At 33.6% G+C, this 27,244-nt stretch overlaps 1 protein-coding gene across 1 annotated transcript; it reads right to left on the reverse strand.

Moving 5' to 3' along the window:
- Positions 1–236: 236 nt before the first annotated feature.
- Positions 237–26,819, reverse strand: LOC139894446 (probable metal-nicotianamine transporter YSL7). The gene is made up of 6 exons (XM_071877742.1): positions 26,312–26,819; positions 3,244–3,407; positions 2,990–3,087; positions 2,763–2,897; positions 1,955–2,144; positions 237–1,589 (listed from the first exon to the last, which is right to left on the reverse strand). Exons 1-6 carry the CDS (start codon positions 26,682–26,684, stop codon positions 483–485), a joined length of 2,067 nt encoding a protein of 688 aa, XP_071733843.1. The 5' UTR covers positions 26,685–26,819; the 3' UTR covers positions 237–482.
- Between the last annotated feature and the right edge of the window lie 425 nt (positions 26,820–27,244).

Raw genomic sequence — 27,244 nt, forward strand, 5'->3', positions numbered from 1 at the left:
ATAGCACTCCGAGTTACGAATATTTAGACTTATGAATTGATCAAATTGAAGTTTGTATAAAAAGACATAGCTAGTATGGTTAAGGCTCGCTTAATTTGCATTATCAATAATTTAATTAAGAAGTGTTGTTAAGAAGTGTCAGAAACTGTCATAAAAAATAATCCAGTTAGATTGTAAACATCTAAAATAATCCAGTTAGATTGTAAACATCTAAATAAAAAAACTCGTCTTACTCAAATAGCTCCAACGAAAAAAAAAAAACTTTATTTATTTACTCGTTTACACTTACACTAGGACAATTTTTGGCCCCTAAAAATTCCGTTCAAAGATCCCCATCACTGAATACTACAAACTGAATTTCAAACAAATCTAGAGGAAAGCAAAGGACAAACACACAAGTTCCATAGTACTCACATTTTAGTATTTTACACTTTGGTACTTTGTATAATTAAGGTACAGTAAACAATACTCGTAACAACGATTTACAAACTCAAGAACTTGTCAACTCTGATATTAGTCGATCTCGAAAGAAACTTCATGCAAATCGGAGGATTAACACCAGCCAAAGCAAGAATCGAACTCGGTAAAGTCCAAATTCCATCTCCACAAATCAACCCTGAAGCAACTGCAGGTCCAAACGCAGCCGCTTTCGCTCTGTTAATCCTCGACCAAATGAACAAGATCAAACTTCCAACACACATGTCAATCGCGAAATACCCTCCTATGTAAAAAGGAATCGCCATTGCCATAGGAATCGGAATAAAACTCGCTCGTTTTTTACCCACTGCATCCCTAATCCCATTCACAAAAATAGCAAACCCGAAAAATATGTAACAAAGCGTAAGGCATTTATCGGGTAACGCTGAAAAGCCTTCAACTCCTAAAATGGCAATGTTTCGGTAAATGAGAGCGTTTGGTGCAGGGTAATCGGAACCCGAGATTCCGAGATTGTCAAACGCTTTGTAAAAAAGCCAGAAAACGCAGGGTGATATGATGCAGCCCATTGCGGTCCCAATCACTTGGCTAACAAACATGGACCGAGGTGAAGATAAGGTCATGTAACCGGTTTTGAAGTCTTGCATTAAGTCAGAAGCCGTCGAGACTATGTTCATCATGACCCCACAAGCGGCTAGTCCGGCTAGGACACCCCCGTTTGAGCTACCGGCCCATGCTCCGATAATAAAGATTGCTAGCTTACCATATGTTGATGCTAAGGACCAGTCGGTGAGCCCAGCCCCGTATGCGTTACAGAAGGCTAACGCAGGGGCAAAAATGTAAATAGTAGCAATGTAGTACCATTTGAGTTGATGGAAGATGTGAGGAAGAGTAGCAGCAGATATAATAGCGATAGTTAGGTAACCAACGATTGCGATCCACGTTGGAATTTCATCCTTGAGAAACAATCGAACGCGTTTTTGTTCATCGTAAGATATAGAAGGTAGATCGGGTGATGAATTACCGGTAACGGGAATATCGCTTTGGATTTTTTGCTGATTAAACTGGTGGTATAAGCCGAATAAGGTGCGACCAAGGACTTTTATGAAGTTGTAGAGCCCATCACCTAAGATCATTGCAATGGCGATGAACACCTGCAATTACGATACGTTATATATTTAAAAACCAAGGCAGAAAAATTAAGAGGAAAATGGCCCAAAAAGGTAATGTAAGTTACCTAAATTAACAATAAAAGTAATATGACTTTTTCAGATGCCCCAAAAAGGTAATGTGTTTTTTTTAGTTTTTGCTCAAAAAGGATTACAAGTTCAAGATATGTGAAATTAAGGTAATATTGTCTAGCTAGAAGTCACGTCATCGAAATGTAGATGCCACGTTGACACCATGCCATCATCCTTTATTGGTAATCTAGGTAAATTATGTTACTCATTTTTTCGGGTCATTTGCCCAAAATTGAAATGCAATATAATAAAGAAGTAGGTAGAAATAATGAGATTACCCTGTAACCTTGCAAACCGTGAAGATCACTTGATTTGAGATCTGCAGGATACCAATCGCCTTTCTTATCGTTTATGAGTGGCCACATTATACCCCATGAAAGAATTGTTCCGACGAGTAATGATACATTGATCAAATATGGGCAGATCATTCCAACACCGACATATGTTGCTGAAAAGTCGAAATAAAACCTGGTTTCGACAGAAAAAAATGTTGATTGATGAGAAACAATGGTGTTAAAATTTATAAATTGTTCAAGCTTATTTTTAATTTATATTTGAAATTGTTATTTATTCTTTGGTTCTAGTGTTTGCAGAATAATGGTGGTTATATTGGAAGGATTGGCATTGCTGGATTCTTTAAAGTAAAGGACTAAAGTTGACAAGTTATTGAAGATTAAAGTTGGAATCAAGTTGGAGGACCATATTGCATTTTTTAGAAGATTAAAGGGCTACTTGGGGACCAAGTTGTCTCCAACGATTCAGTCATTCATTCTCATTCTGTGGTTTTCTCTCAAAACACACAGTATCCGAAACCCTAATCATCTTCATCTTCATTAATCAGATCAATAGAGTGCTTCTGTTATTCATTCAATCAATCACTTTTAGTGATTGTAATTTTGATGTTTGCTGTTTGAGAGATTTTAGTCTATTCGATTTTATTTTCTTCAAAGTTAAGATTGTAATCTTGTTGATTGAAGTATTCTGTAATTGAATCTGATATATTTTACAAATGGGAAGTTATTCGCGAAAATAAAAAAGAAAAACAAATGACAAATTAAGAATTAAATGCTGAAAAATTTAGCTTACCTATTTTCAAAGGCCTTAAGGCCGAGCGTAGGGAAGCTTGCAAATCCACAGTTATCTCCACCGGTAAAGAACCATTGAAAGAAGCCCCATAAGAAACTGAAGGAGAAGAATTTTCCTAAAGTTTTTACTTGTTTCCTGTAATATCGATATTGAGAAATTAAACAATGAAGTTGCAGGGGAGATATTTGACTAAAATGGAAATTAAATGAAAATGTTTGTGTGTTTACTTGGCTAGTTTGGCACCCCGGGGAGTGTGAAAACTGTTTATCAGGTGAGCAGTTGCTGTGCCGCTTGGATATATCAGTTTGAAGTCGATAACCATTATCTGCGACAATTATATTGGTAAAATTCGTGCATATGCTTCAACAGGAATCACACAAGGTAGGTTACAAACCTCTAGTAAAATTAACGATCGTAACTCAACAAATAAAGTACATTATGTAGTTGTTACTATGCATGCAATGAGAATATGTAAATGTACCTTGCGAAGAGGGACAACAGAAAAGAGTCCAAGGAAGCTAACAACAAAAAGAAAAACAATCATCCATCCTAAAGAAGGGTTCTTCGTGTTCATTGCAGAGTTTTTTTCCTTTGATTGTTTTGCAATTTCTTCACTCATACCCAACAAATAACTACCAAATCCTCCTGAAAAAGTTACAAGATTAGTTCATACGTCATTGATAGATTTCAAAAAGATGTTTAGAAAAGTTCATGGCATGTTAGAAATACCCTAAAATCAAAACATGTAAGAACATAAAGAGCTATCACAAATCACAAGTAACAAGTAGTACATTAGGCGTACCAGGCTATGTTAGGCATAATTGACCCATGACCCGTTTCAACCTGTTAGTCAACCTGACCCATGGTTAGACGTACCCATTGTAGGATTAATGTGCAAGGTACAACATATAACTATATGGCCAACTTCATTTGAGCCTTCGGGGTCACACACATATACACCGAGACGTCAAATAAAATATATATATTATGTATATATATTACTCAAGTAACAAAATAGTAAATCGAAATTAATTCATTTACTATTTATATGAATAGTAAATGAAACGAAATTAATTAATTTACTATTCACATGAAAGCGATATGATAGAAATTATTAATATATTAAATCATATTCATATCCATATGGAATATTTTTTTTTGAAAAGCAAGAAAGACTTATATTAAACAATCACGAATAGTAAATGGTTGACTGGGCACCCTTAACAGCACGATACATCACGAAAGAAATAAGGAAAAACAAATTACATTGCCCTAAGCTAATTGCAAAGATTGCAACTAATAAAAGGAGTTAAAACTAAGGGTGTGAGAACCATTGTAGCCAATCCATAATATGACCCTTGCAACGTCGTGAAATCCAGACATATGAAAGAACTTGAGCCTCGCTAAATAAGGATGGGACCGTCTCGAGCTTATTCTTGAACACCTTTGCATTTCTATTCTTCCATAGAATGTAACAAACCACCCAACTAACCGCTTGCCATTGATTCTTTTTATGATCCTGTGCTACACAGCCGAAAGTACCATTAAAAATATCCTCAAACCCGAATATAGCCGAATTATACCCCCACCATTTAAGAACTTTAGCCCAAATGTCTTTTGCCACTTGACAGGAAAAAAGTATATGCTCCACCGTCTCAATGTCATCATCACAAATCGGGCATCTCACACTATTCAAGTCGATGCCCCGTTTATCTAACTCGAATCTTACCGGTATACGTCCTAATCTCGCCCGCCAAATAAACACCTCCACTTTTTTTGGAACCAAACCATTTCGCAACGACTCAATAGAATTAACCGCACGTGGTAGAATGACTTTGTCGACAAGAACCGAACAGTCCTTGACCGTATAAATGCCCTCTGAATTAAGATTCCATCTCCAACAATCTTTTTTACATTCGGTCAGCTGTAAGTTCCGAACAGTATCACGCAACTCATTTAGTTCACTATTCGTTCGGCCCATTGGTGGATAGGCCCAATTGCCAAGCCCATCTCCTTTGAATTCTTCGATTTTGTTACTGATGTTGATATCTTTGTCAATCTCTAGCCTGTGTAGTCTTTTGAATCTGTCCTTAAAGCTTGTGTTCCCCACCCAAATGTCATCCCAAAAATAAGTGCTTTTCCCGTCCCCGATTGAGCGTATGAAAGAATTAGAGAAAGAAATCCCTAACCCGTCCACATGTTTTCCTGCATCATAAATAGAATTCCAAAGGCTAGCGTTTGGATTCCGGGCAAGCCCGTTACCAAGCTCAAGACCTCCATTAGAACCATAAATGCTACGAATAACGGTGACCCACAAAGTGTTAGTTTCGGTTTTAAACCTTCACCACCACTTACAAAGAAGAGCCAAATTTTTACTTTTTAAGGACATGATATTTAAACCTCCTTCTTCGTGAGGAAGAAGGATTTTTTCCCACTTAACCCATGACATTTTAGAATTAGAACCCGTCCCGCCCCAAAAAAATTTTCGTCTCACACTCTCGAGAGAATTAAGCACACAAGTAGGGGCACGAAAGAGCGAGAAGTAATAGAGAGGTAGGCTAGAGAGAACCGACTTAACTAAAGTTAACCGTCCACCGAAAGAAATCATTTTTGCTCTCCAATCCGCTAATCTCTTGTTAAATTTATCGATCACCGGGGACCAACCATTCAATTTCTTCATCCTATTACCCACGGGAATACCCAAATACATGAAAGGCAATCGACCGTCGAGACACGAACACCAAGACGCAAGAGCTTCCACGTTATCATTACTGATGCCTATCCCAAATAATTGACTTTTATTATAATTAACCTTCAGCCCCGAAGCCCGTTCAAAACATTCCAACAAGTACATTAAATTTCGCGCATTACGTCTACTCCATTCGCCAAAAAAAATCGTATCATCCGCATATTGCAAATGGGAGATGACGACTTTATCTTTACCCACCTCCACCCCTTTATACATTCCTCTCTCAACCGCCACTTTCGTTAGGATATTAAGTCCCTCCGCTGCAATAATAAAAAGAAAAGGCGATAAAGGGTCACCTTGGCGAACGCCCCTTTTAAGATTAAACTCACTTGTCAGAGACCCGTTTATGAGAATGGAGATTGTAGCCGATTTAAGACACTAAGAAATCCACTTGCACCATTTGGTACCAAACCCCATACATTTCATCACTTCAAGAAGATAATCCCAATTAAGCGAATCAAAGGCTTTCTCGAAGTCTACCTTAAAGATTAGGCCGTGCTTTTTGTTTCGTTTAAGATCTTCGACCACTTCATTAGCAACTAACGCACCATCAAGAATATATCTACCCCCCAAGAAACGCACTTTGTTCCATCCCTACAAGACGAGGTACCACTTTACGAATTCTCAAGGACAACATTTTCGCGATAATCTTATAATAACTGTATATAAGACTAATTGGACGATAATCACTAAAACTCAGCGGATCCCATTTCTTCCGAATAAGGGAAACAAAAGAAGCATTGCAACCCTTTGAAAACTCACCAAAAACCCAAAACCAGTTGATTGCACCTACCAAATCATCTTTGATTATGGACCAAAACTTTTTGAAAAAACCAAAGTTGAACCCATCCGGTCCCGGGGCCTTCGAACTACCACAACATTTGACCGATTCCCAAATTTCCTCTTCCGTAAAGGGAGCTTCTAAGAGCTCATTATCCACTGATGTAATCGATTCAGAAAACAGCCCTTCAAGGCTTGGTCCATCCGAATTATGCACCTCGAAAATGCTCTTAAAGTGGTTGAAAGCAACTTCTTTGATTGTGTTAGGATTTTCACACCAAGACCCGTTAACATTAATCCCCCGGATGTTGTTTTTATTATATTTTCTCTTTAAGGAATTATGGAAATATTTTGAGTTTTCGTCTCCATCAATCATCCATCGAACACGTGCTTTCTGCTTTAGCATTCCTGTTTTAATTTTTTCCTTTTCCATCCATGTTTTTCTCGAGTTTAGCCATTTAGCTCGCTCTTCATCATTTAAACAACCTACTTCAGCTTTCAATTCAAGATCCGTTACTACCTTTTTAACCGTCTCAATCTCACTATCAAGCTTACCAAAGTGAACTTTACTCCATTCTTTAAGGTCACCTTTTAATCTTTTTAACTTGTTACGGAAAATGCAATCCTTCCGGTTACCCCCCATTGGACCAGACCAAGAATCGGCAATAACCTTGTCAATACCCTCAACCACGAACCAATCATCAAAGATTTTGAACGGTTTAGGCCCAAAATCCACCTCACCATCCGACAACGAAATAGGACAATGGTCCGATACACTTTTATCTAAAGCCACCACGTTTAGATCGGTCCAAAGGTTAAGAAAGTCGTCCGAAACCAAGAATCTATCTAGCTTACTCATTTTCATCCCATCATCACTAACCCTAGTAAATTTCCTCCCACCCAAAGGAATGTCCACTAAACTATTTCTGTCAATGAACTCGTTAAACCTCTTAGCCCGATTATCAAAAAATTCACAATTCAATCTTTCCGACTTATCTCTAACCTCGTTAAAGTCCCCACAAATGACCCACGACACACCATCAATACACAAAATCTTGTCAAGCGAATCCCAAAATTTACATTTGTTAGCGTCATCATGCGGACCGTACACATTGACAATAATCGATTCATTACCCGACTTTTTCCATTTTCCCCGTATAGCAATAAAAAAGTCACCAATTAACTCACTAGAAACCTCGAAGATGTTTTTATCCCAAATTAATAATTGTCCGCCCGACTTACCAACCATTTCTTTTTGAACATACCCACAATCAATAGAACCCTATGGATATGAAAAGGAGATTTGAATTGATTTTAAAAATCTTAAAAGTAGATTTATTTATTTAAAATTAGATTTGAAAATCTAATTGTCTCATACGTTTTCAATATATAGAGTATATATAATATAGGGGTTTTATCATATATACCCTTCCTAACCTTCAAAATCACATATATACTCACTTAAAAATATTAATATCGTATATATCCATTTTCAACTTTTGAAATATCATATTTATCCACTTAAACAAGATAATATCATCTATACCCATTCTAAAAACAAAAACATATCATATATACTCATGGATAGATCAAGTGATAGCTTACTGATGCTTTGATTTCAACAAGTTTGTTGTGTTCATATGATTGATTACAAACCTTAATCTTTGTATGAATTTGATTATTTTTCTAACCAATCGATTAACCTGTATATGTATTGTATATTTATATCGATTTCATACTAAATTTATTGATTTCAATATGTTGAACGATACAGATCTATGTTTGTCCTTGAAATGAAATAATTTGAAATATATTTGATACTAAAATGAGTATTTATTTATAAAATTTATGTATGTATTTTGTTGACCTAAAAATGATGTTATGATGATATACGGAGTATATTTGATGATATGTATCTTTGTATATGTCTGAATCTATCCATGTTGCATAAGCAATTATAGATCTGCGTGTCGGAATAGATACTGAATGATTATTTTGTTAAGCAGGAGATATTGGTATGTTGATATATACTCCATATTTGATATTTGATGGTATCTATCTATGGGTATGTTTGGCAAAACTAGCTAGTAGCTGGAAGCTGAAAGTTGTTAGCGGGTAGCTGGAAGCTGAAAGCTGGTAATGGGTAGCTAGTAGCTGAAGTTTTTTAAATATATTTAAGTGTTTGGTAAATATATCCATGTTGTGTTAAGCCATATAATCCGTATTTGATTATTGCAATGTTAGGGTTTCAATAAGCTTTATATATCGTTTGATCTATTTATGGATATATATGATATGTTTAAGTGTTTAGAATGAGTATATTTGATATTATTTTGTTTAAGTGGATAAATATGATATTTTAAAAGTTAAGAATGAACATATATGATATTAATATTTTTAAGTGGGTATATATGTGATTTTGAAAGTTAGGAAGGGTAAATATGATAAACCCCTATAATATAATATGATGGATGGTGGGAAGAAAAATGGTTGTTGCCTTTTGAAATTTCGATGTATTATTTCCTATATATTTGATTGCTTTTTAGTTCACTAAAGAAGTAGTGTTTTTTATTCTTTGTTTCATCGAAAACAAAAACACACCAAAAAATTGCTAGTGCATTATTATCCTTCTTGCACTAAAATCAAAACAACTACTTTGATTCTTTTACAAAGATCTCTACATACATATACGGAAGTATTAATAATATTTGTTATTTTATTATAATAATATGATTATTATAATAAATTAGTCGGGTTTGGACTAGCATCCATTGACGTTGTTTGAAAGTGTAGTGTGGACTATCCAAAGAGACGGTCATACTTTTGATCGTAAGTTCTTCTCCGTCTCATCAATTTCTCCAAGAAAGGTATATCGTTAACTCCTCTTTTGTTTTTATATTCATGACAATTATTAGTAGTGTAACTGGATTGCAATGGGACGGTTTAATCGTGTGAAAGTTTTACTAAATAAGCGATTATTTAATCATGTGAATTTATTATTAAATAAATTATTATTTAATTGTGTATATAATAAAAGATTATTATTTTAACTATCCGCTGCGTTAATCTGAATTTAAAAGTACACACGATTTTCCAACAGTGGTATCCGAGCCGCTTTTACACCATCTTAATTGTCGCGTGATTTTCTTTAGATTTAGCTTTGTGGTGAATTGGTAAGAGTCAAAACCTTTATGGTTTTGAAAGTCAACTTTGTTGATTACCTCATGACGCACGAATAAGATCTGAAAAAAATCACTGTTGTAAATTTTGAATTTATTTTTATGGCTTGAATAATTGTTGTTTATTTTATTCCATGGTTGTACACATGCATTGTAACCATGGACAAGCCATATGTAGGTTTTAATAATGTAGTTATTAAAATTGTGATTGCTCACATAGCCCATAATGCCCCGACCTATGTATGATTGTTGTGATTGTTGATTACGGCAATATTAAGTCATATTGATTTATAAGAAAGACCATTTTGAAGCCAGAGTTGTATTATATTTATTTTTCAATTTCATAGTATTTATTTATGTTTATTCTAAATTGTAAAAGTATTAGATTAGTTGTATTTTTCAATTTTAAATAAATGTAATAAGATGAAGATTGAAGATATAGATGCAACGTGAAGTTTGACTTAGAAGATGGCGAACAGGTCAAGTTAACAACGATGACTTTGTCAAGTTTTTCACTTGGTTATTGAATCAAGTGGGAGCTACGATATTACCCTTAGTTTGACCTCTTGATCCCATGTCGGCTCATGGGATCAAGCATAGGATTTTTGGGCTAGGCTATGTGTGTGTGATGTATGGTTGTGTTTTATTTTTGCATTTATATATAATTGTTGATTATAATATATGCTAAATGTTTTTGAAAGGAAACATTAAATAAAACCGGTAACGAGTTTCAAATATTAAAATTGTTGATTTTAAAAAGTTAAACTCTAAAGAGTTTAAAGTTAAATAATTTTGAGACTTAAATTACATATATTTTTTTTATGGAAACATTAAATAAAACTCTAAACGAGTTTCTAAGATTAAAATTGATGATTTTAAAATAAGTTAAACTCTAACGAGTTTAATGTTAAATGATTTTGAAAGTCAAATAATATATATGGACGACATCTTTTATAACTGTTTTAAAACGATACACGTTTGTGTATTTGTTATTTTTATATCCTATAAATTAAATAACAAATTAGATCACAAACATAATTGACATATACAATTGGTTAAAATGTTTTTTTAACTAATAGTGTAGCGAATCTTGTGTGCATGCATTATTCTTTGACACAAACTTTTTCTAAAATACCCATCAAATTTAAGTCATGCCATCCAATGAGCTTGCAAACACTCCTCGTTATTTTTCTGATCTAGTGAGACTAGGCTGAATTATAGCCACGAGGTGGATTTTTTGATCTAGTGAGACTAGCGTGAATTTTCACTGTTTCCAAATTGGATGACTTAATCGTATTCACGGTGAGACCTGAGTTCGAGGCAATGATGGGACAAACATGTCATTAGATAATAGTGGTTTGTTGGACTACATATATCTCTAGGTCCCATAAAGATCCAAGAGTTGTACTTGTAATGCAATTGGTACCCGCTACCTACCAATAGACTCCATAACTGCTAGCTGGTCAACAGATGTGGCTATGGAACCTCTATGTGGATCTTAGGATTTCATAAATTAATTATTTTTTTATAAATATTATAAAAACTTGGGTAGTTAATTTATTAAAGTTCAATATCGAAAATACTAAATTGAATCTTATATCTGTTGTAGATGTCAAATAATCAAAACGTAAACCAAAACACACTTCCTTCTTTGTTGGAGAAGGATAAACTCAATGTTCAAACTTCCTACACTGGCACTGCAACTTGAGAATTGTTCTCAAGCATAATTGGAAGTTGAATAAAGTTTAGAACCCATATCCTTTCTTCATGTTGTGGCAGTTGCTGTTGCTCAGCAAAATGATTATCAAATGTTGTTCGATGATCAGGAAGAAATAGGATTGAAGGGTGAAAAAGAATAAGCCGAATACTTTGTGGAAGGAAAATGACAAATCATTTGCTAGGAAAAATATTCCACCTTCCAAGAAGGAAAGCCCAACAAAAGACGCCGAATGTTTCCATTGTGGAAAGGTTGGCAATTGGAGAAGGAAGTTGTCCTATCTTCCAATCTGAGCTGAGAAAAGGCAACGCTGGTGAGACTAGCAAATCAGGTATATTCCATATATAGTTATATACTTCTTCCAGTGATTCCTAGATCTTTGTTAACTGATTGTGTCCTTCACACCTATAACAATATGAAGGGAATGAAAAGAAGTAATAGACTGAAGAAAGACACACTGGATTTGCAAGTAGGCAAAGGGGATCAAGCTTTTGTTAAAGCTATTGGTACCTCTGAACTTACTTTTCTAAGTGGTCTTATTATTTTGTTGGAACAATAGCATTATGCTCTCAATACTGCGAGCGACATAGTTTGAAAGATGTTAGTATTGAACTTGCATTTACACACTTAGGTATTTCAGTTTCTAAAGATAATATATTTATCTTAATACCTATCCACGTGATGATATTTTTGAAATTGATATGCATAGTGTAATTTCAAATGAGAATTCGGTGTATACCTACATCGTCAAAGTCTTCTTGCAAGACTTGAATAAGACCTATCTATGACATTGTCATATTGGTCATATTAACAAACAATGCATTTCAAAACTCTAATCTAATGAACTTTTGGAATCAATTGACTCTGAGTCATTTGATGTATGCGAGTCATGTTTATGGGAAAAGATGACAAATGCTTCTTTCTCCGATTTAGGTAAAAGAGCTAAAGATCTTTTAGGACTAATACATATTGTTGTATGTATCCCTTTAAGAACAATGTATAGATTTAGTTAATTTTACTTCATTACATTTACTGATGAGTACAGTAGCTATAATTATGTTCTCTTGATGAAACATAAACATAAAGCTATTTTAACATTCAAAAGTATTCCAAAATGAAGTAGATAATCAGCTTGGAAAGACCATTAAAGCACTTCGCTCCGATAGAGTAAGTAAGTTTATGAATCAAGAGTTTTTTGGACCGCCTAAAGAATGGTGGGATTGTCTCATAGTTCACTCTACCTTACACACCACAACACGATGGTGTGTCAGAGTAAGAGGAATCAAACTTTACTTGATATAGTTTGATTTATGATAAGTCTGATTTCTCTACTACTGTCTTTTAGGGATATACATGAGAGTCTGTTGCAGGCATACTCAATGTGATTTCAACTATGAAGGTAGAAAAGACACCATATGAGTTATGGCATGGGAAGAATCCCAAGTTGTCTTATCTGAAAGTCTGGGGTTGTAAAGCGTACGTGAAGCATGACACTTCAAACAAATTAGAACGCAGAACTATCTAATGTTACTTTGTACGATACATAAAGGAAACAATGGGTTACTACTTTTACTACCAAGCTGAAGACAACGTGTTTTCTGCTCGGTCTGCTGAATTCCTGGAAAGAGATCTTCTCTTACAAGAAGTCAGTGGGAGTAAAGTAGATCTTGAAGAAATTCAAGTACTTTAAAGTAACATACCTTCAGTAAGCACTAGCAATCCACACGTTGAAACTGAGCGCACTGTTTGTGAGCCAGAACGTGTTACACCTGCACTTTATAGATCTAGTAGAACTCATCGGCTTATGAGGTTTAATTATCTGATTAATTCAGATAAACCTCAACTAAGAGATTATGATGAATCCTATAGCTGCGTGAGGCCATATCAGATCTTGAATCTGAAAATGACTAGATTCTATGAATACAGATATGCAGTCCATGAAGGATAATCAAGTATGAGACTTGATTGATCTTCTACCTAATTGTAAGACAATGAGGTAAAAATAGGTCTTCAAAGGAAGACTGATATGGACGGTGATGTAAACACTTTTAAAGCTCGATTTGTGACAAAAGGTTATGATGAAATTTTTTCACCAGTCGCGAGCCTTAAAACATTAGGATACTTATTGCCATGGTTAGTTTTCATGATAATAAAATATAGCTAATGGATGTCAAAACCGCTTTCCAAAATGGCGACCTAAGCTAGGACGTATATATGGTTCAGCCGGAAGGGTTTATGAATCCTAAGCATCCTAATAAAGTATGCAAGCTACTAAAATTCATTTATGGGTTAAAGCAAGCATCCAGGAGCTAGAATGTTAAGTTTAATGAGAAAATCAAAGTATTTAATTTTTCTCAAAATCAAGATAAGCCCTGAGTTTACATTAGAGCTAGTGGGAGCAAAGTAGTCTTCTTGATCTTATATGTTGATGACATATTACTTATTAGAAAAAACATTCCAACTTGCAGGATGTCAAGTCTTGGCTTAGAAAATGTATTTCCATAAAGGATCTTGATGAAGCTACTTATATTATTGGAATGAGGATCTATACAATAGATTCAATTGGCTTATTGGTTTGAATCAAAGTACATACATTATCTTGCAGAGATTTAGCATGCAAAACTCCAAGCATGGAGCTTTGCCAATGCAAAAGGACATAACCTTGAGAAAGTCTCAAAAGTCCTATCACAGCAGATGAGATGAGACAAATTAAATGTATCACATATGCTTTGGCTATATGATCCATTATGTATGCCATGATATGTACTATACTCGATGTTTCGTTAGTTTTGAGTTTGACGAGTCATTGTCAACATAATCCAGGTGAAGTACATTGGATTGTTGTTAAGAATATTCTTTAGTATTTGTTGAGTACTAATGATATGTTCTTGGTTTACGGTGGTTTGGAAGAAGAGTTAAGTATTAAGTTTTATACTGATTCTAGTTTCCAAACTGATCAAGATGATTCTCGATCCAGTCACGTTGTTTCTTTGTCATGATGGGCAAGACAGTTGATTGGAAGAGCTCTAGGCAGAGCACTATTGAGCAATCTATAACAAAAGCAGAATACATTATTGACTGAGAAGCTGCTCAAAAAGCTGTCTGGATAAGGAAGTTTGTTGTTACACTCAGAGTAGTACACAACATTTAATCTTCTATAATATGTACTGTGATAGTTCGGTTGTTAATATACTTTTGAAAGAATCACATGTACATAAAAGTATCTGGCACATTCTTCAAAAGTTTGACTACATTCATTAAGTCATTAAGAGGAATGATATTAGTATTCTTAAAGGTTCATACAAATGATAATGTGGCTGACCCGTTCATGAAGCTCATGATGCACAACAAGCATGATGATCATTCTAGTAATACTGGACTTCGTTATGCTGCTAATCTTTTTCATTTGTAATTTAGTATTTGGATATTTTTGGAACATTAAGCAGTTTTATATTAACAAAAATGGTAGGGATCTCAGGGAGAAACTTATGAAGGTGAATCGTGAAAAAGAAGACTTGAGGGAAACTCTTAACAAGATGAAGAAGGATAAGGTTTCAGGCACAAATATGCACGCTCCGAATCAATGTTCTTACACTGATGCTAGAACAATAAAGGTTCAAAATGAAGACATCAATCGGGATTTGGAAGATAAATACTTAATATGTGTACTAAAATCCCTAGATCTATTCTACCAGTTTGAAGAATTATGTAGAGCTGATGGGCTAAGTTATTTAAGTATCAAATATATTGGTGGAATGAGTGTTCTTGTAATATTTCATTCTTCTAATACTGCTACTGAAATAATAAATAACAAAAACCATGCACTGTACAAGTGGTGTTCTATACGGGTTCTGAAGGGTGGGACTTGGTCCCCTGGACGTTTGGCCTGGATTGACATTAAGGGTGTTCCGGTTACATGTTGGAATGAAGAGGTGTTCAAAAGGATTGCTGGATGGTGGGGGAGAATCTTGGATATGGAAAATTGCAACTTAAGATCGGAAAACCAAAATTTGATTTCTGGTAGGGTTCTTATTCATAATCGGAGTAACGTTACATACATTGATGGTTGGGTAAATCTGCAAGATAATAATGGTACTGTTTATGCCAGTGTCAAGGAGGACACTACCATGGTGTTTGAATTCCCCTTCGCTAGCAAAAGTAATCTGGTAAACAACAATCAATTCGAGGAAGAAACAGTCCAGGAAGATGATGATGATGATGATGAATTCATCGATGATACGTTTGATGTTTCAGATGACGAAGATTTCATTGGCAATCCAGATGGTACAAGTAGTGAAAATGGGGATGAGAATGGTGATGCAAAAGGTGATCTGAAGGGGGGAGTGGAGGATACAGCTACCGACCTAAATTCCGGAAAACTTGACCGGAATCGTAACGGTGAGGACGTAGAAGATGAGGGGTCTAGTTGTTGGAATCTGAACAACCTTTTTGCCTGCAATCATGATGACAGCGGTCCAACTCCCAATGCAACGGTTCCTGAAACACAGTTTGATGACAATGTAGGGTTCCAAGAAAAAGAAAATTCTGAGAAGGGAGGAAACCAAGAAAATTCAAACGGTAATGTTAATGGGCTACTACCCAGTTGAAATGTTGGCCCAAATAATACTGAGGATGCAGAGAATAACATTGGGCCAAATAAGATTGGCATTGAAAATCCAAATCCACAATCAAAAGACAATACCTCTTCAGAAAATGGTGGGCCTGTGGGGACTGGGCTTGGTGGCCCAATGAAGTCGATTAACAAAGATTGTAGAGATGGGCTTAGCCTCAACCATGCCCAGACTTCAAACTGTGTTAGTAATGGGCCCAACATTATTGGATCAAGTATTCGGAAAGACAAAAGCAGTAAAAAGTCAAAGGATTCAGGTAAATGGGTACCAGCTACTAGGGCAAATCGAAAAGGGGGTAAAAAAGTTGATAACACCAAACGCGACTATTGTTGGTACCGTATGAGAAAATGGAAAACTTCTTCAAGGATGATGAATGTCAAAAACGTTGCAAGAAAATTGGGTGGGGAGAACAGAATTCCCTGTTCAAGATGCTCCTCGTGTGCAAGCTCGTTTGAAAATCCTAATTTGAATTCAGGTCCGCAGGCAGAAGTGGGTGCGAATTGTGTTGAGGAAACGAATGAAGCACGCTCATTTAATTCCATTAATTCAGAGGGTGTTTACGACTTTGGTTGCCGCTTGGGGTTGAAGTGGCAAAAGAAAAGCAATTGCTGTCAGTAAGTTGTTCCCTTCCTGTTCGAATTCTAGAGTTTGTCAATGAAGCTGCTCTCTTACAATGTCAGGGGTTTTGGGGTCGGGAAGAACAGTAAGTTTGGTCATATTAAGAAGTTAATTTTGAGGGAAAAACCTTCATTTTGTGCACTCCAGGAAACGAAGTTACCCACAGTAACTGCTTCTTGGGTATATTCGTTATGGGGTTCTGGTGATTACGAGTTCATTCAGCAAGAAATGATAGGGAAATCCGGGGGTCAATTGCTTATTTGGGATAAAACTTTGTTTGATGCTGTTAATGTCATTAGGTTCGATCGTGTTATTGGTATCAGTGGGATATGGAAGAGTAACGGGGAACAAATTAATGTGCTCAACGTCTATGGGCCACATGATGACTCCGGGAAACAGAGATTATGGGACTCGATCTTGCGTATTATAGGCGATTGTAGTGGTGCGTGGGCTATCATCGGTGATTTTAATGAGGTTAGGAATATTGAAGAAAGATTCAATTGTGTATTCGTTGAAAGCAGAGCTAGACGGTTCAACAACTTTATTATAGATAGTAATTTGGTAGACGTTCCAATGGGTGGAGGATTATTCACGCGGGTAAGCGATGACGGCCTTAAATATAGTAAGATAGACCATTTCCTAATTTCACAGAAATTTTTAGATTTATGGAAGAACATCTCGGCTGTAATTCTAGAAAGAAAGGAATCGGACCACTGCCCGATCATTTTAAAGGATGAGGAAATTAATTTCGGGCCGAAACCGGTTAAAATATTTGATGCGTGGTTAGAAATAGACGGTTCAGAGAAGGTTATTAACGATGCATGGGTTTTGATTGATGGAATGGCGGCTCGTAAAGATAGAGTGTTTATGAACAAATTAAAAGCAGTTAAATCTGCTCTTAAACCGTGGAGTAACGAACATTTGGGTAAATTGGATGGTGAAATTGAGTTTCACAAAAATATTGCAGATTCTTTGGAGATAAAAGGTGAAGTTACGGCTCTGTCTCAAGTGGAAATAGGAACGTGGAAAAGTGAAAGAAAAATTTGGTTAGAAATGGAAAAAACTAAAACAAGTATGGCGAAACAAAAGGCGCGCGTTAAATGGGCACTTGAGGGGATGAAAATACTAAATTTTTCCACGGCTATATCCGAAACAAGTATAACAAAAGCAACATTCGAGGTATTATTATCAATGATTCTTGGAACGAAAACCCGGAGGAGATAAAATCCGAAGCATATAATCACTTCTGTAACAGATTTAAAGAGCCTGAACATGACAGGCCTTCTCTGGTTGAGCTGTCATATCCGACAATCACTTCTGCCGAGGCTCTGATGTTAGAAAGTGAATTCGCTGAGTCTGAAGTTATAGAAGCAGTAAATGATTGTGGCGGTACTAAAGCGCCGGGCCCCGACGGGTTTAATCTTCATTTTTACAAAAAATATTGGGACCTAGTAAAGGGTGATCTCATGGAAGCGGTTTCGCGGTTTTGGGATAAGGGCGAATTCTCGAATGGGTGTAATGCATCTTTTGTTACTCTTGTGCCGAAAAAGCAAGATCCAATTAGTCTCAGTGACTTTAGACCGATTAGTCTCATCGGTAGCTATTACAAAATAGTTGCAAAACTTCTTTCTAACCGACTTAGGAAATTATTACCTTCTCTCGTAGGGGCGGAGCAAAGCGCGTTCTTAAAGGGTAGGTATATACTTGATGGTGTTCTTATTGCGAACGAAACGATTGACTTTCTTAAAGCTAAAAAGAAGAATGGGTTATTATTTAAAGTTGACTTTGAGAAAGCATTCGATAGCTTAAATTGGAGTTTTTTAATCGAGGTGATGAAAAGCATGGGGTTCGGGTCGAAATGGAGGAATTGGATTTTTAATTGTCTTAAATCGGCTTCTATTTCAATTTTAGTAAATGGGTCTCCTACTAAATAATTCATACTTGAGCGGGGCGTTCGTCAAGGAGACCCTTTCTCGCCCTTTCTCTTTATTTTGGCAGCCGAGGGGTTGAATATCCTTGCTAAAGCGGCGAGGGATAGAGGTTTATTTAAGGGTATTAAAGTTGGAAATGATGAGGTCGAAATAACACACCTACAATACGCGGATGACACATTATTCTTTGGTGAATGGAGTCGGTTAAATGCTTACAATCTCATGAATTTGCTTAAGTGCTTTGAATTAGCATCCGGATTGAAAGTGAACTTTGATAAGAGTTGTGTGTTTGGTATTCGTGTTGACCCCTCGGAACTTAACATGTTGTCGGCTCTAATGGGTTGTCAAGTTAGGTCGTTTCCTTTCACTTATCTCGGTTTGCCCATCGGGACTAAAATGAAAAAATTAAAGGATTGGCAACCCATTATTGATAAATTCAATAATAGACTTTCAAGTTGGAAATCAAAAGCGTCTTCATTTGGAGGAAGATTGGTCCTAATTAAATCGGTCCTCACGAGCCTTCCGTTGTATTATTTCTCGCTTTACCGTGCACCGCCATGTGTGTTGAAACTACTCGAGAGTGTGAGAAGAAAATTCTTTTGGGGCGGGTCGGGTTTAGACTCAAAAATCTCTTGGGTAAAATGGGATACGATTTTAAATACTTACGGGAATGGGGGGTTAATTATCGAGTCACTAAAAAGTAAATATCTAGCTCTTCTCGGGAAGTGGTGGTGGAGGTTCAAAACCAAAACCAATTCACTTTGGGTTAAAGTTATCCGTAGTATATACGGGTTTTGTGGTGGCTTGATGCTGAATGATGATTCTCATTGTCGTTCAACATCGGGTGTTTGGTATAATATTTTATGTGCAGGTTCGGATATTGAAGCCTGTAATGTTCCGTTCAAACAATCTTTTTTGAAGACTATTGGCGATGGCGGGTCCACAAGATTCTGGCTAGATCAGTGGATAGGAGAAGACAAACTGTGCAATCTATTTCCGCGCTTATTCAGGCTAGAGATGCAAACTGATGTACTGGTCAAAGACAGGCTGTTTGGATCCGAGATTAATAGCAACAGTGCAGGCAACAGGTCCAAGATTAATGGCAACAGTGCAGGCAACAGGTCCGTTTGGTGTTGGCGTCGAGCACCTACTGGTCGAGCTGGTGGTGAATTAACTAGCATACTTCAGCTAATTGATTCCTGTCCCTTCGACAAAAACAAATCCGATGCGTGGTCGTGGAGTTTGGCCCCGGATGGTACGTTTAATGTTAAAACTTTATCCCGTGAAATTGATGAAAAATTGTTACATACTGGTGTCTCGAATCATTGCACTGAGCGCAACAATCTAGCGCCTAAAAAGCTCGAGATTTTTGCGTGGCGTGCGATAAAAAAAAGATTACCGGTAAGAGTGGAATTAGATAGACGTGGGGTTGATTTTGATAGTGTACGTTGCCCGTTGTGTGATAATGATTTGGAATCCGTGGAGCACTCGTTAATTTTTTGTAGTCACGCAATAGATGTGTGGGAAAGGGTATTTAAATGGTGCAACATGAGCCATTTTTATAATCTTTCTCTAGACGAAATTATCAAAGGAAATAGCAATATTACTTTATCTAGTTCGGGTAAAAAGATTTGGCAAGCTATCGGGTGGGTTTGTGTTTACTTACTATGGAGAAATCGTAATAGTAAAGTTTTTCAAGGCAAATGTTGGAATGGTCGGTTAGCGTTAAGTGAGATCCAAGTAAAGGCGTTCGAGTGGATCAACACTAGATCGAGAAAGCGTAGTTTAGATTGGCAAACTTGGCTTATTTCACCAAGTGCCTATTTTGTTTAGTTAAAATGATATCCATGTAGATGCAATCTTAGCATCAAATTGTAATTCGCATGTCGTGTTTGTTTATTTCGTGTATGAGGGGCTTTGCCCGCTCTCTTATGCAATTATCTTTTATAGTAATACAATTTCTTGCCTTTAAAAAAAAAAAAAAATAGCTAAGAATATTTAAAGTGATAGGTGGCCCTACAAAAACTTCCAACTACATGAAACGTCAATATAGAGAAAATTATAATTTTGATATTATCTATTTATTGATTATTGACATTGGAAATTCGGGTTGCAATATTTATTAAGAAAGTGAGGAATTGGTTAGACAGTCACTTCATGGTAGGAAAAGACGTGAAGAAATTTTCACATATATAAAGTGGCATGTGGGTATTATTATTATTATTATTATTATTATTATTATTATTATTATATATATATATATATATATATATATATATATATATATATATATATATATATATATATATATATATATATATATATATATATATATATATATATACAAGGATCAAATGAAAACTTTTTATTGGTAAGAACGGTGAGAACTTCATATTCGAGCAAAAACATTACACGGGCGAGCAAAATTGCACAGGTTCGAACAAAAATATAAAAAGTACGGGCATATCTCATCTTTAATTTCCACCTACCCCAAATTCTTTCAAGTCCTAATAATTCTACCAAACTCCATCTTTATCTTTGATTTCCACTGGGTTTTTATTAAAAAAGGAGAAAAAATAAAGCACTACTTTTATCTTCAATCAATCGATTTGCCGCTACCACATATGTTGCAATTCAATTCAATTTTTAAACAAACACAATTATGTCACATGTGCCTACGTAACTTTGTAAACCCACTTCAATTCTTGATGGTTTTTTGATTTTGTTATTTGGGTTTGTATAAATTTCAAATCGTTTGTTGATTCTTGAAATATATTGGATATTTTGTAATTGTTCTCGTGATTGTAATTGCATTTATCATATAAATTAGCAACACGAAGATTAGAATTTTGTTGATTCTGCTGGGAAAAAAAAATCGTACACTACCGATAAAGACTGGTAGGGAATTCTCAAAATCAAACGTATTTTGTTCAAGATGCAGACACGAAACTTTTTTGATATTTTAGTTATCATAATGTTTGTTTTAATAAAATTTTGAAGTTTTTAACACATGAGTAATTTACAGTACAATGGATACTCTGTTTTTTGGAGATAAATAACAGATGCATCTACTTGCATCTTTTTTTTTTGTAGAAAATGATGCATTTACAGGACAAAAATCGAACAATTTTTGGCTAATTCGAACAAAAAAAAAGAAGGGAGAGCAAATATTTTGATATTAGAACAAAAAATTTGAAATTAAAACAAAAAATTTGAAATTAGAACAATTTAAGTTCTACAATTTAAGTTCTACAAAAAAAGATGCATCATCTTCTACAAGATGCATCTCAATTTTGTTCTAATACCTTAAAATTGTTCGCGCTTGTTTTGTTTTTTTTTTTTTGGTTCTAATACATCAAATTTTGTTCTAATACTCCAATTTTGTTCTAATACATCCAATTTTGTTCGCCCTTGTTTTTTTTGTTCTAATACCTCCAATTTTGTTCTAATATATCCAATTTTGTTCGCCCTTATTTTTTTTATTCTCATTGCTCGAATTTCACCATTTTTGCTCCCCGCCATTTTTTTTTGCTCGAATTTCACCAAAATTGCTCGAATTTCTTGTTTTTTGTTCGCCCGCCAATTTTTTTGCTCGAATTTCACCAAAATTGCTCGAATTCACCAAAATTGCTCGAATTTCACCAAAAATTGCTCGAATTTCACCAAAATTGTTCTAATTGGAGTTCTCAGGTTCTCACACATGCTGAGTTATATATATATATATATATATATATATATATATATATATATATATATATATATATATATATATATATATATATATATATATATATATATATATATATATATATATATATATATAGGCAGTATCAATGGGGAAGTAACCAATCGGGGGGAAGAGGGGGAAGCAATTTTTTTTCCTTTTTTTTGGATTTTTTTTTCCGGCATCAAGATCACACGAAATTATGAATATTTAGAAAAGACACTTCGTGATGAATCTTATTATTTAGGCGGAAAAACGATCGACAAAAATAACATTCAAGATAATATTGTTCGTGAAGAATGTGAACTTTTTTTTTCATGTTTAGTGAAGTAAAATTTAGCCCGATTTAGAGTTTAGGGTTTAGGGTTTGGTGTTTTGGGTTTATTCCATAAACCCAAAACACCAAACCCAAAACCCTAAACTCTAAACCGTTCGTGTTAAAAACTCAATCTAAATCCTAAATCTAAACCCTAAACCCTAAATTTCTAAACCCTAATATCTAAAACCTCAACACACGATCGAAAAACACGATAATTGTTATATATTGCTTCTTCAAGCGTTTTTCCGCCAAAATAAAAACATTTATCACAAAGTGTCTTTATTAAATGTTCATATTTTCATCCAATCTATAATATTCGTGAACAAAGTTTTTTTAAAAAACGAAAAAAAAATAAATTTTGCTTCCCCCCGCTTTCCCCGATTGGTTACTTCCCCCTCTATATATATATATATATATATATATATATATATATATATATATATATATGGGTGCTCAGTATTTGGTTTGAAACCGTTTAACCTGAAAACCAAATCGGAACTGAACCGTAAAAAACCGAAACCGAATTTGAAATACGGTTTTCGGATCGAGTAAAACCGAAACTGAATTTGAATTTGGTTTTCGGTTCGGTTTTTGGTTTTGAATATTCTGAATTCGGTTAAACCGAAAACCGAATTCAAAACCGTATTCAAAGATTTTAATATATAATTTGTATATTTATATTTTAATGTCATTATATTTTGAGATCCAATCGTTTAAATAAGTTCCCATTCATATGACGATTAGGTGGTCGACATTATATTTATTTTACTCAATATATTACGTTCGTCTTCTTAATAACGGAAGCAGTAAACGTCACAATTAAGCTGTAAATATTAATATATAATAGAATTTTTGATAATTTAATAGTACGTCATTGTTTAAGAATGTAAATTACTAAGACATCAGTAACAACACAATTAAACTATCATGGTTTTGAATTTTTTCATGATTTTCGGTTTTAACCGAAATTGAACTGAATTCGAATTCGGTTTTCGGTTTCGGTTCAGTTTTCATTTTGAATATTTGGTTTTCGGTTCGGTTTTCAATTTTGCCCAAAAAAAATTCAAATTCGAATACACCGAACCTAATATACCGAACAAACTGAAAATCGAACCGATGAACACCTCTATGTATATATATATATATATATATGTTATGATTATTATGATTATTATGATTATTATTATTATTATTATTATTATTATTATTATTATTATTATTATTATTATTATTATTATTATTATATTAGTATTATTAATTATAATAAATAATAATAATAATATTAATAATAAGTATTATTCTTATTATTATTATTATTATTATTATTATTATTATTATTATTATTATTATTATTATTATTTTTATTATTATTATTATTATCATTATTGGTATTATTATTATTATTATTATTATTATTATTATTATTATTATTATTATTATTATTATTATTTTATTTTATTTTTTATTTTTTTTGAATGACGATATCGACATCGAATGCTCTAATTTGTCACCCACACACGCGTTAGGAGGAAACCTAATTCGCAACGATGTTGGCAATACCATCGAAAGTTGAAAAATTTCCCAAGAGACCTTCTCAAATTGCATTGATGTTGGCAATACCATCATAGGTTGGAAACTCCCTACTTAGATTGGGAATTCAACCTCGGTTGACAATACCCCAAGTTGAATTTCATCTCATACAACTCAAGTCAAGCTTCAGTGGTATTATTATTATTATTATTATTATTATTATTATTATTATTATTATTATTATTATTATTATTATTATTATTATTATTATTATTATTTGTTAGATTGATATTATAAGCAAGTGTGCATGCTTAATTACTCGCAAACTTATATATACAAAAATAAAATATCATCACGTGAAGAAAACTTACTAAAAAGCAAGAGTCAAATGAAGTGTAAAAAGATTATAATTATATTACCTTTGTCAAAACATGACATATCCAAAATCTTTTCTATTCTAAAATCGATAATATAATATGAGTTGTAATCTCTTGCATCTTAAAATTTACTTGAAATTCAATGGATCAATCAGAGCACGACAATCACATGTGATTGAAAAAAAAAATTTGAAATATATTTTTTTTACGAAATTTGTTTTAAAAAAAAATATATTTATTTTAAAATTTAAAAAAAAAAATCAAATTTTTTTATTATTTTTTTCAAATTTGTTTTTTCAATCACATGTGACTGGATTTGACACGCAGAATCACATGTGATTGTGTTTTACAATCACATGTGATTGGCATGCAGAATCACAGGTGATTCACTGCATGTCTAATCTAATCACATGTGATTGAAAAAAAAAAATAAAAAAAAAATTATTCGAAAAAAAAATTTTGAATTTTGAATTTTTTTTTATTTTTTTTCAATCACAACTTAAAAGTTAAATGATTGATCACTTGAATCTCAACTTAAAAGTTAAATTCATTTGACTAGTCCTCATTATAATATTGTCAAAGGTTGAAAATGTAGGTAATCTATGTCAAAAATATTCGAAATTAATTAAATTAAAGACATATTACGTATAGCAACTTTGAAAAATTATTATAGTATATACTTTTGAAAGATGATAAATTGAATTTGAAAATTGTGTTCCGTGTTCATTCTCTTTCGTGCATAGTTTTTATGTTGTTTCGAGTCTGTATCATTTTGGCCCATTGAGGCATACATGTGTACTATTCTATATGGTTTAGTAATAAAATTTGATCTTTCAAAAAATAAAAAAAGGATTCGTATTTGTAAGTGGGGCGAGTAGAATTCATAACATCCTTATCAAATATATCTTCTAACTTTTCAAACAATCACAAAACACTTGTCCAACTCTAGAAAAAGCTAATGTGACCAACCATTAGCAAGATTATCCAACTTTATAAAATCCACCAAGTTAATTATAATTTTATATCTTCACAATTAACTAACTTTATTTAAAACAGTATATACTACTAGTAATACAATTATTTAGTTAACCGTTATATTTACTCACTTAAATATAATTTGGTAGGCTATAACTTAAAATAAACAAATAATTTACTACTAGTATTAGCTGATATGAAAAGCAGAGTAATCTGTAAACTATTTTTTATTCATATTCATATATTATTAATACTAATACTAATATTAATTTAATTTATGATGGTGTACAAGCATTATCCATTCTCGATTGTGTATCGTAAAAATTGGTGTGTAAGAATACTCATATGAAAATGACAGCCGGCAAAAATATCAATAAACGGATAAATCATTGTGACTTTTTTTATTTGACAAATATTTATACTCAAGGTGTCTCAGCTCGGTGATCTTTTTTTACCGTTTCCCTAGTCACCCTACAATATATTGTTGATGAATTTTGAAACCGAGACTGACAATATCAAAAGGTTAATAATTGTGGTTACAACGACCCAAATAAGAATGTAAAAGCTTAAATTCTAAAAGATTGAGTACTAAAGTAGAGCATGCACAAATAAATAGAAATTGTGAAAAGATATATGTATGATTAGCTAATATTTGTAGACAAAGATCTTTTAATGACTAAGGTACTTCAAATATAAATTCATATTTCATACGATTGTGTTTCCAAAATATAATGATAATTGAAAAATTTATCCATTATTATTTATTTAAACATTAATGTCATATTCTTTTTCAATTCAAATGATGATCCCACCAAACTAAGTAGATTTTTTTACTTATTAATTAATAATAATAATTTAATTATAATAATTGGTTAAAATATTAATATTATCTGTATTAATATGTTTTATTAATCCCTAAAATTCGTGACTTATAATCTACTACTATATTAAAATATATTATGGAGTATATGTAGTTATTAGTTATGATTAATATAATAAAAGAATTGAAACATACGTACCAGAAAAGGCGATGCCGGAAGAAGCAACAACACAAGTCTGAATAACAGTATTCTCTTGTCTAGTAAAAGGTTGTTTCAACATCCCAGATTTATCAAGAAATTTAGTCCATGTTTTCACAAAGAAAAACCCTAAAAGTCCAGCAGATACATTCAACGATGGAATTATTCCAGTTGTAAGATTCAGTTTCATTACGATAAACGTAAACAAAATCCCAAGTATAAAACTAACAACGAATGCACGAACTGTTAGTTGTTGTTGCCACGGTGGAACCTTTTTGCTTTCGAATATTCTTTCGATCGAATCCGTGTCTATTCGCTTTTCGTTCTCATCATCCTTGTTTAATTCTTGAATGTTTGATGATGTTCGTTCCATTGATGTTATGTTTTTAAGCTGATTAAATTAAGGGTTTGATTTTGATTAAAGTGTGTGTGGATATTTCTTTATAATAACGTGGGTGGAATGGAATCTGGGTTAGAGTCGTCAGTCAATGACAGTGTGTGGGGAATGTGTGAAGCCGTTGAATATTGAGGGATTGTTTGGATGAACATTGATGTAATGACGTGTGTGGTGTTAAATGAACTTGAACTAAATTGGCATTTTTTTTATTAATTTACTAAATACTTTATCCGTTTTATATTAATAGTTTAATATACCATTTTTTTATATTAATAGTTCAATATACCATTTTATTTGAAGATGTCCCAAATTAATGGTTCATTTCCATAAATTGAAAAGAATAAGAGTTTATGTTATATTATGCCATTAATTTATGTGCATAAGAAAAAAGGAGAAAGAAAAAATAAGGGTAAAACTTAAAAATAAACAGAAAGTAAATATTTTTATGACATTTTCTTAAACTATGTTTTTTATTTGTGGACTATTAATATGGGATAGATAATCTACGATGATGTTTTTTCATTCTTTTTGTCCCA

The sequence above is a fragment of the Rutidosis leptorrhynchoides genome, chromosome 2 (genome assembly GCF_046630445.1).
Source record: "Rutidosis leptorrhynchoides isolate AG116_Rl617_1_P2 chromosome 2, CSIRO_AGI_Rlap_v1, whole genome shotgun sequence".
Taxonomy (NCBI): Eukaryota; Viridiplantae; Streptophyta; class Magnoliopsida; order Asterales; family Asteraceae; genus Rutidosis; species Rutidosis leptorrhynchoides.

Coding starts and splice junctions, on each gene's coding strand:
- LOC139894446 (XM_071877742.1), bottom strand. CDS start 26,684: ATGGAACGAACATCATCAAACATTCAAGAATTAAACAAGGATGATGAG. Junction 3,088..3,243: donor CTGTTGTCCCTCTTCGCAAG/GTACATTTACAT, acceptor TAATTGTCGCAG/ATAATGGTTATCGACTTCAA. Junction 2,898..2,989: donor CGGGGTGCCAAACTAGCCAA/GTAAACACACAA, acceptor TCGATATTACAG/GAAACAAGTAAAAACTTTAG.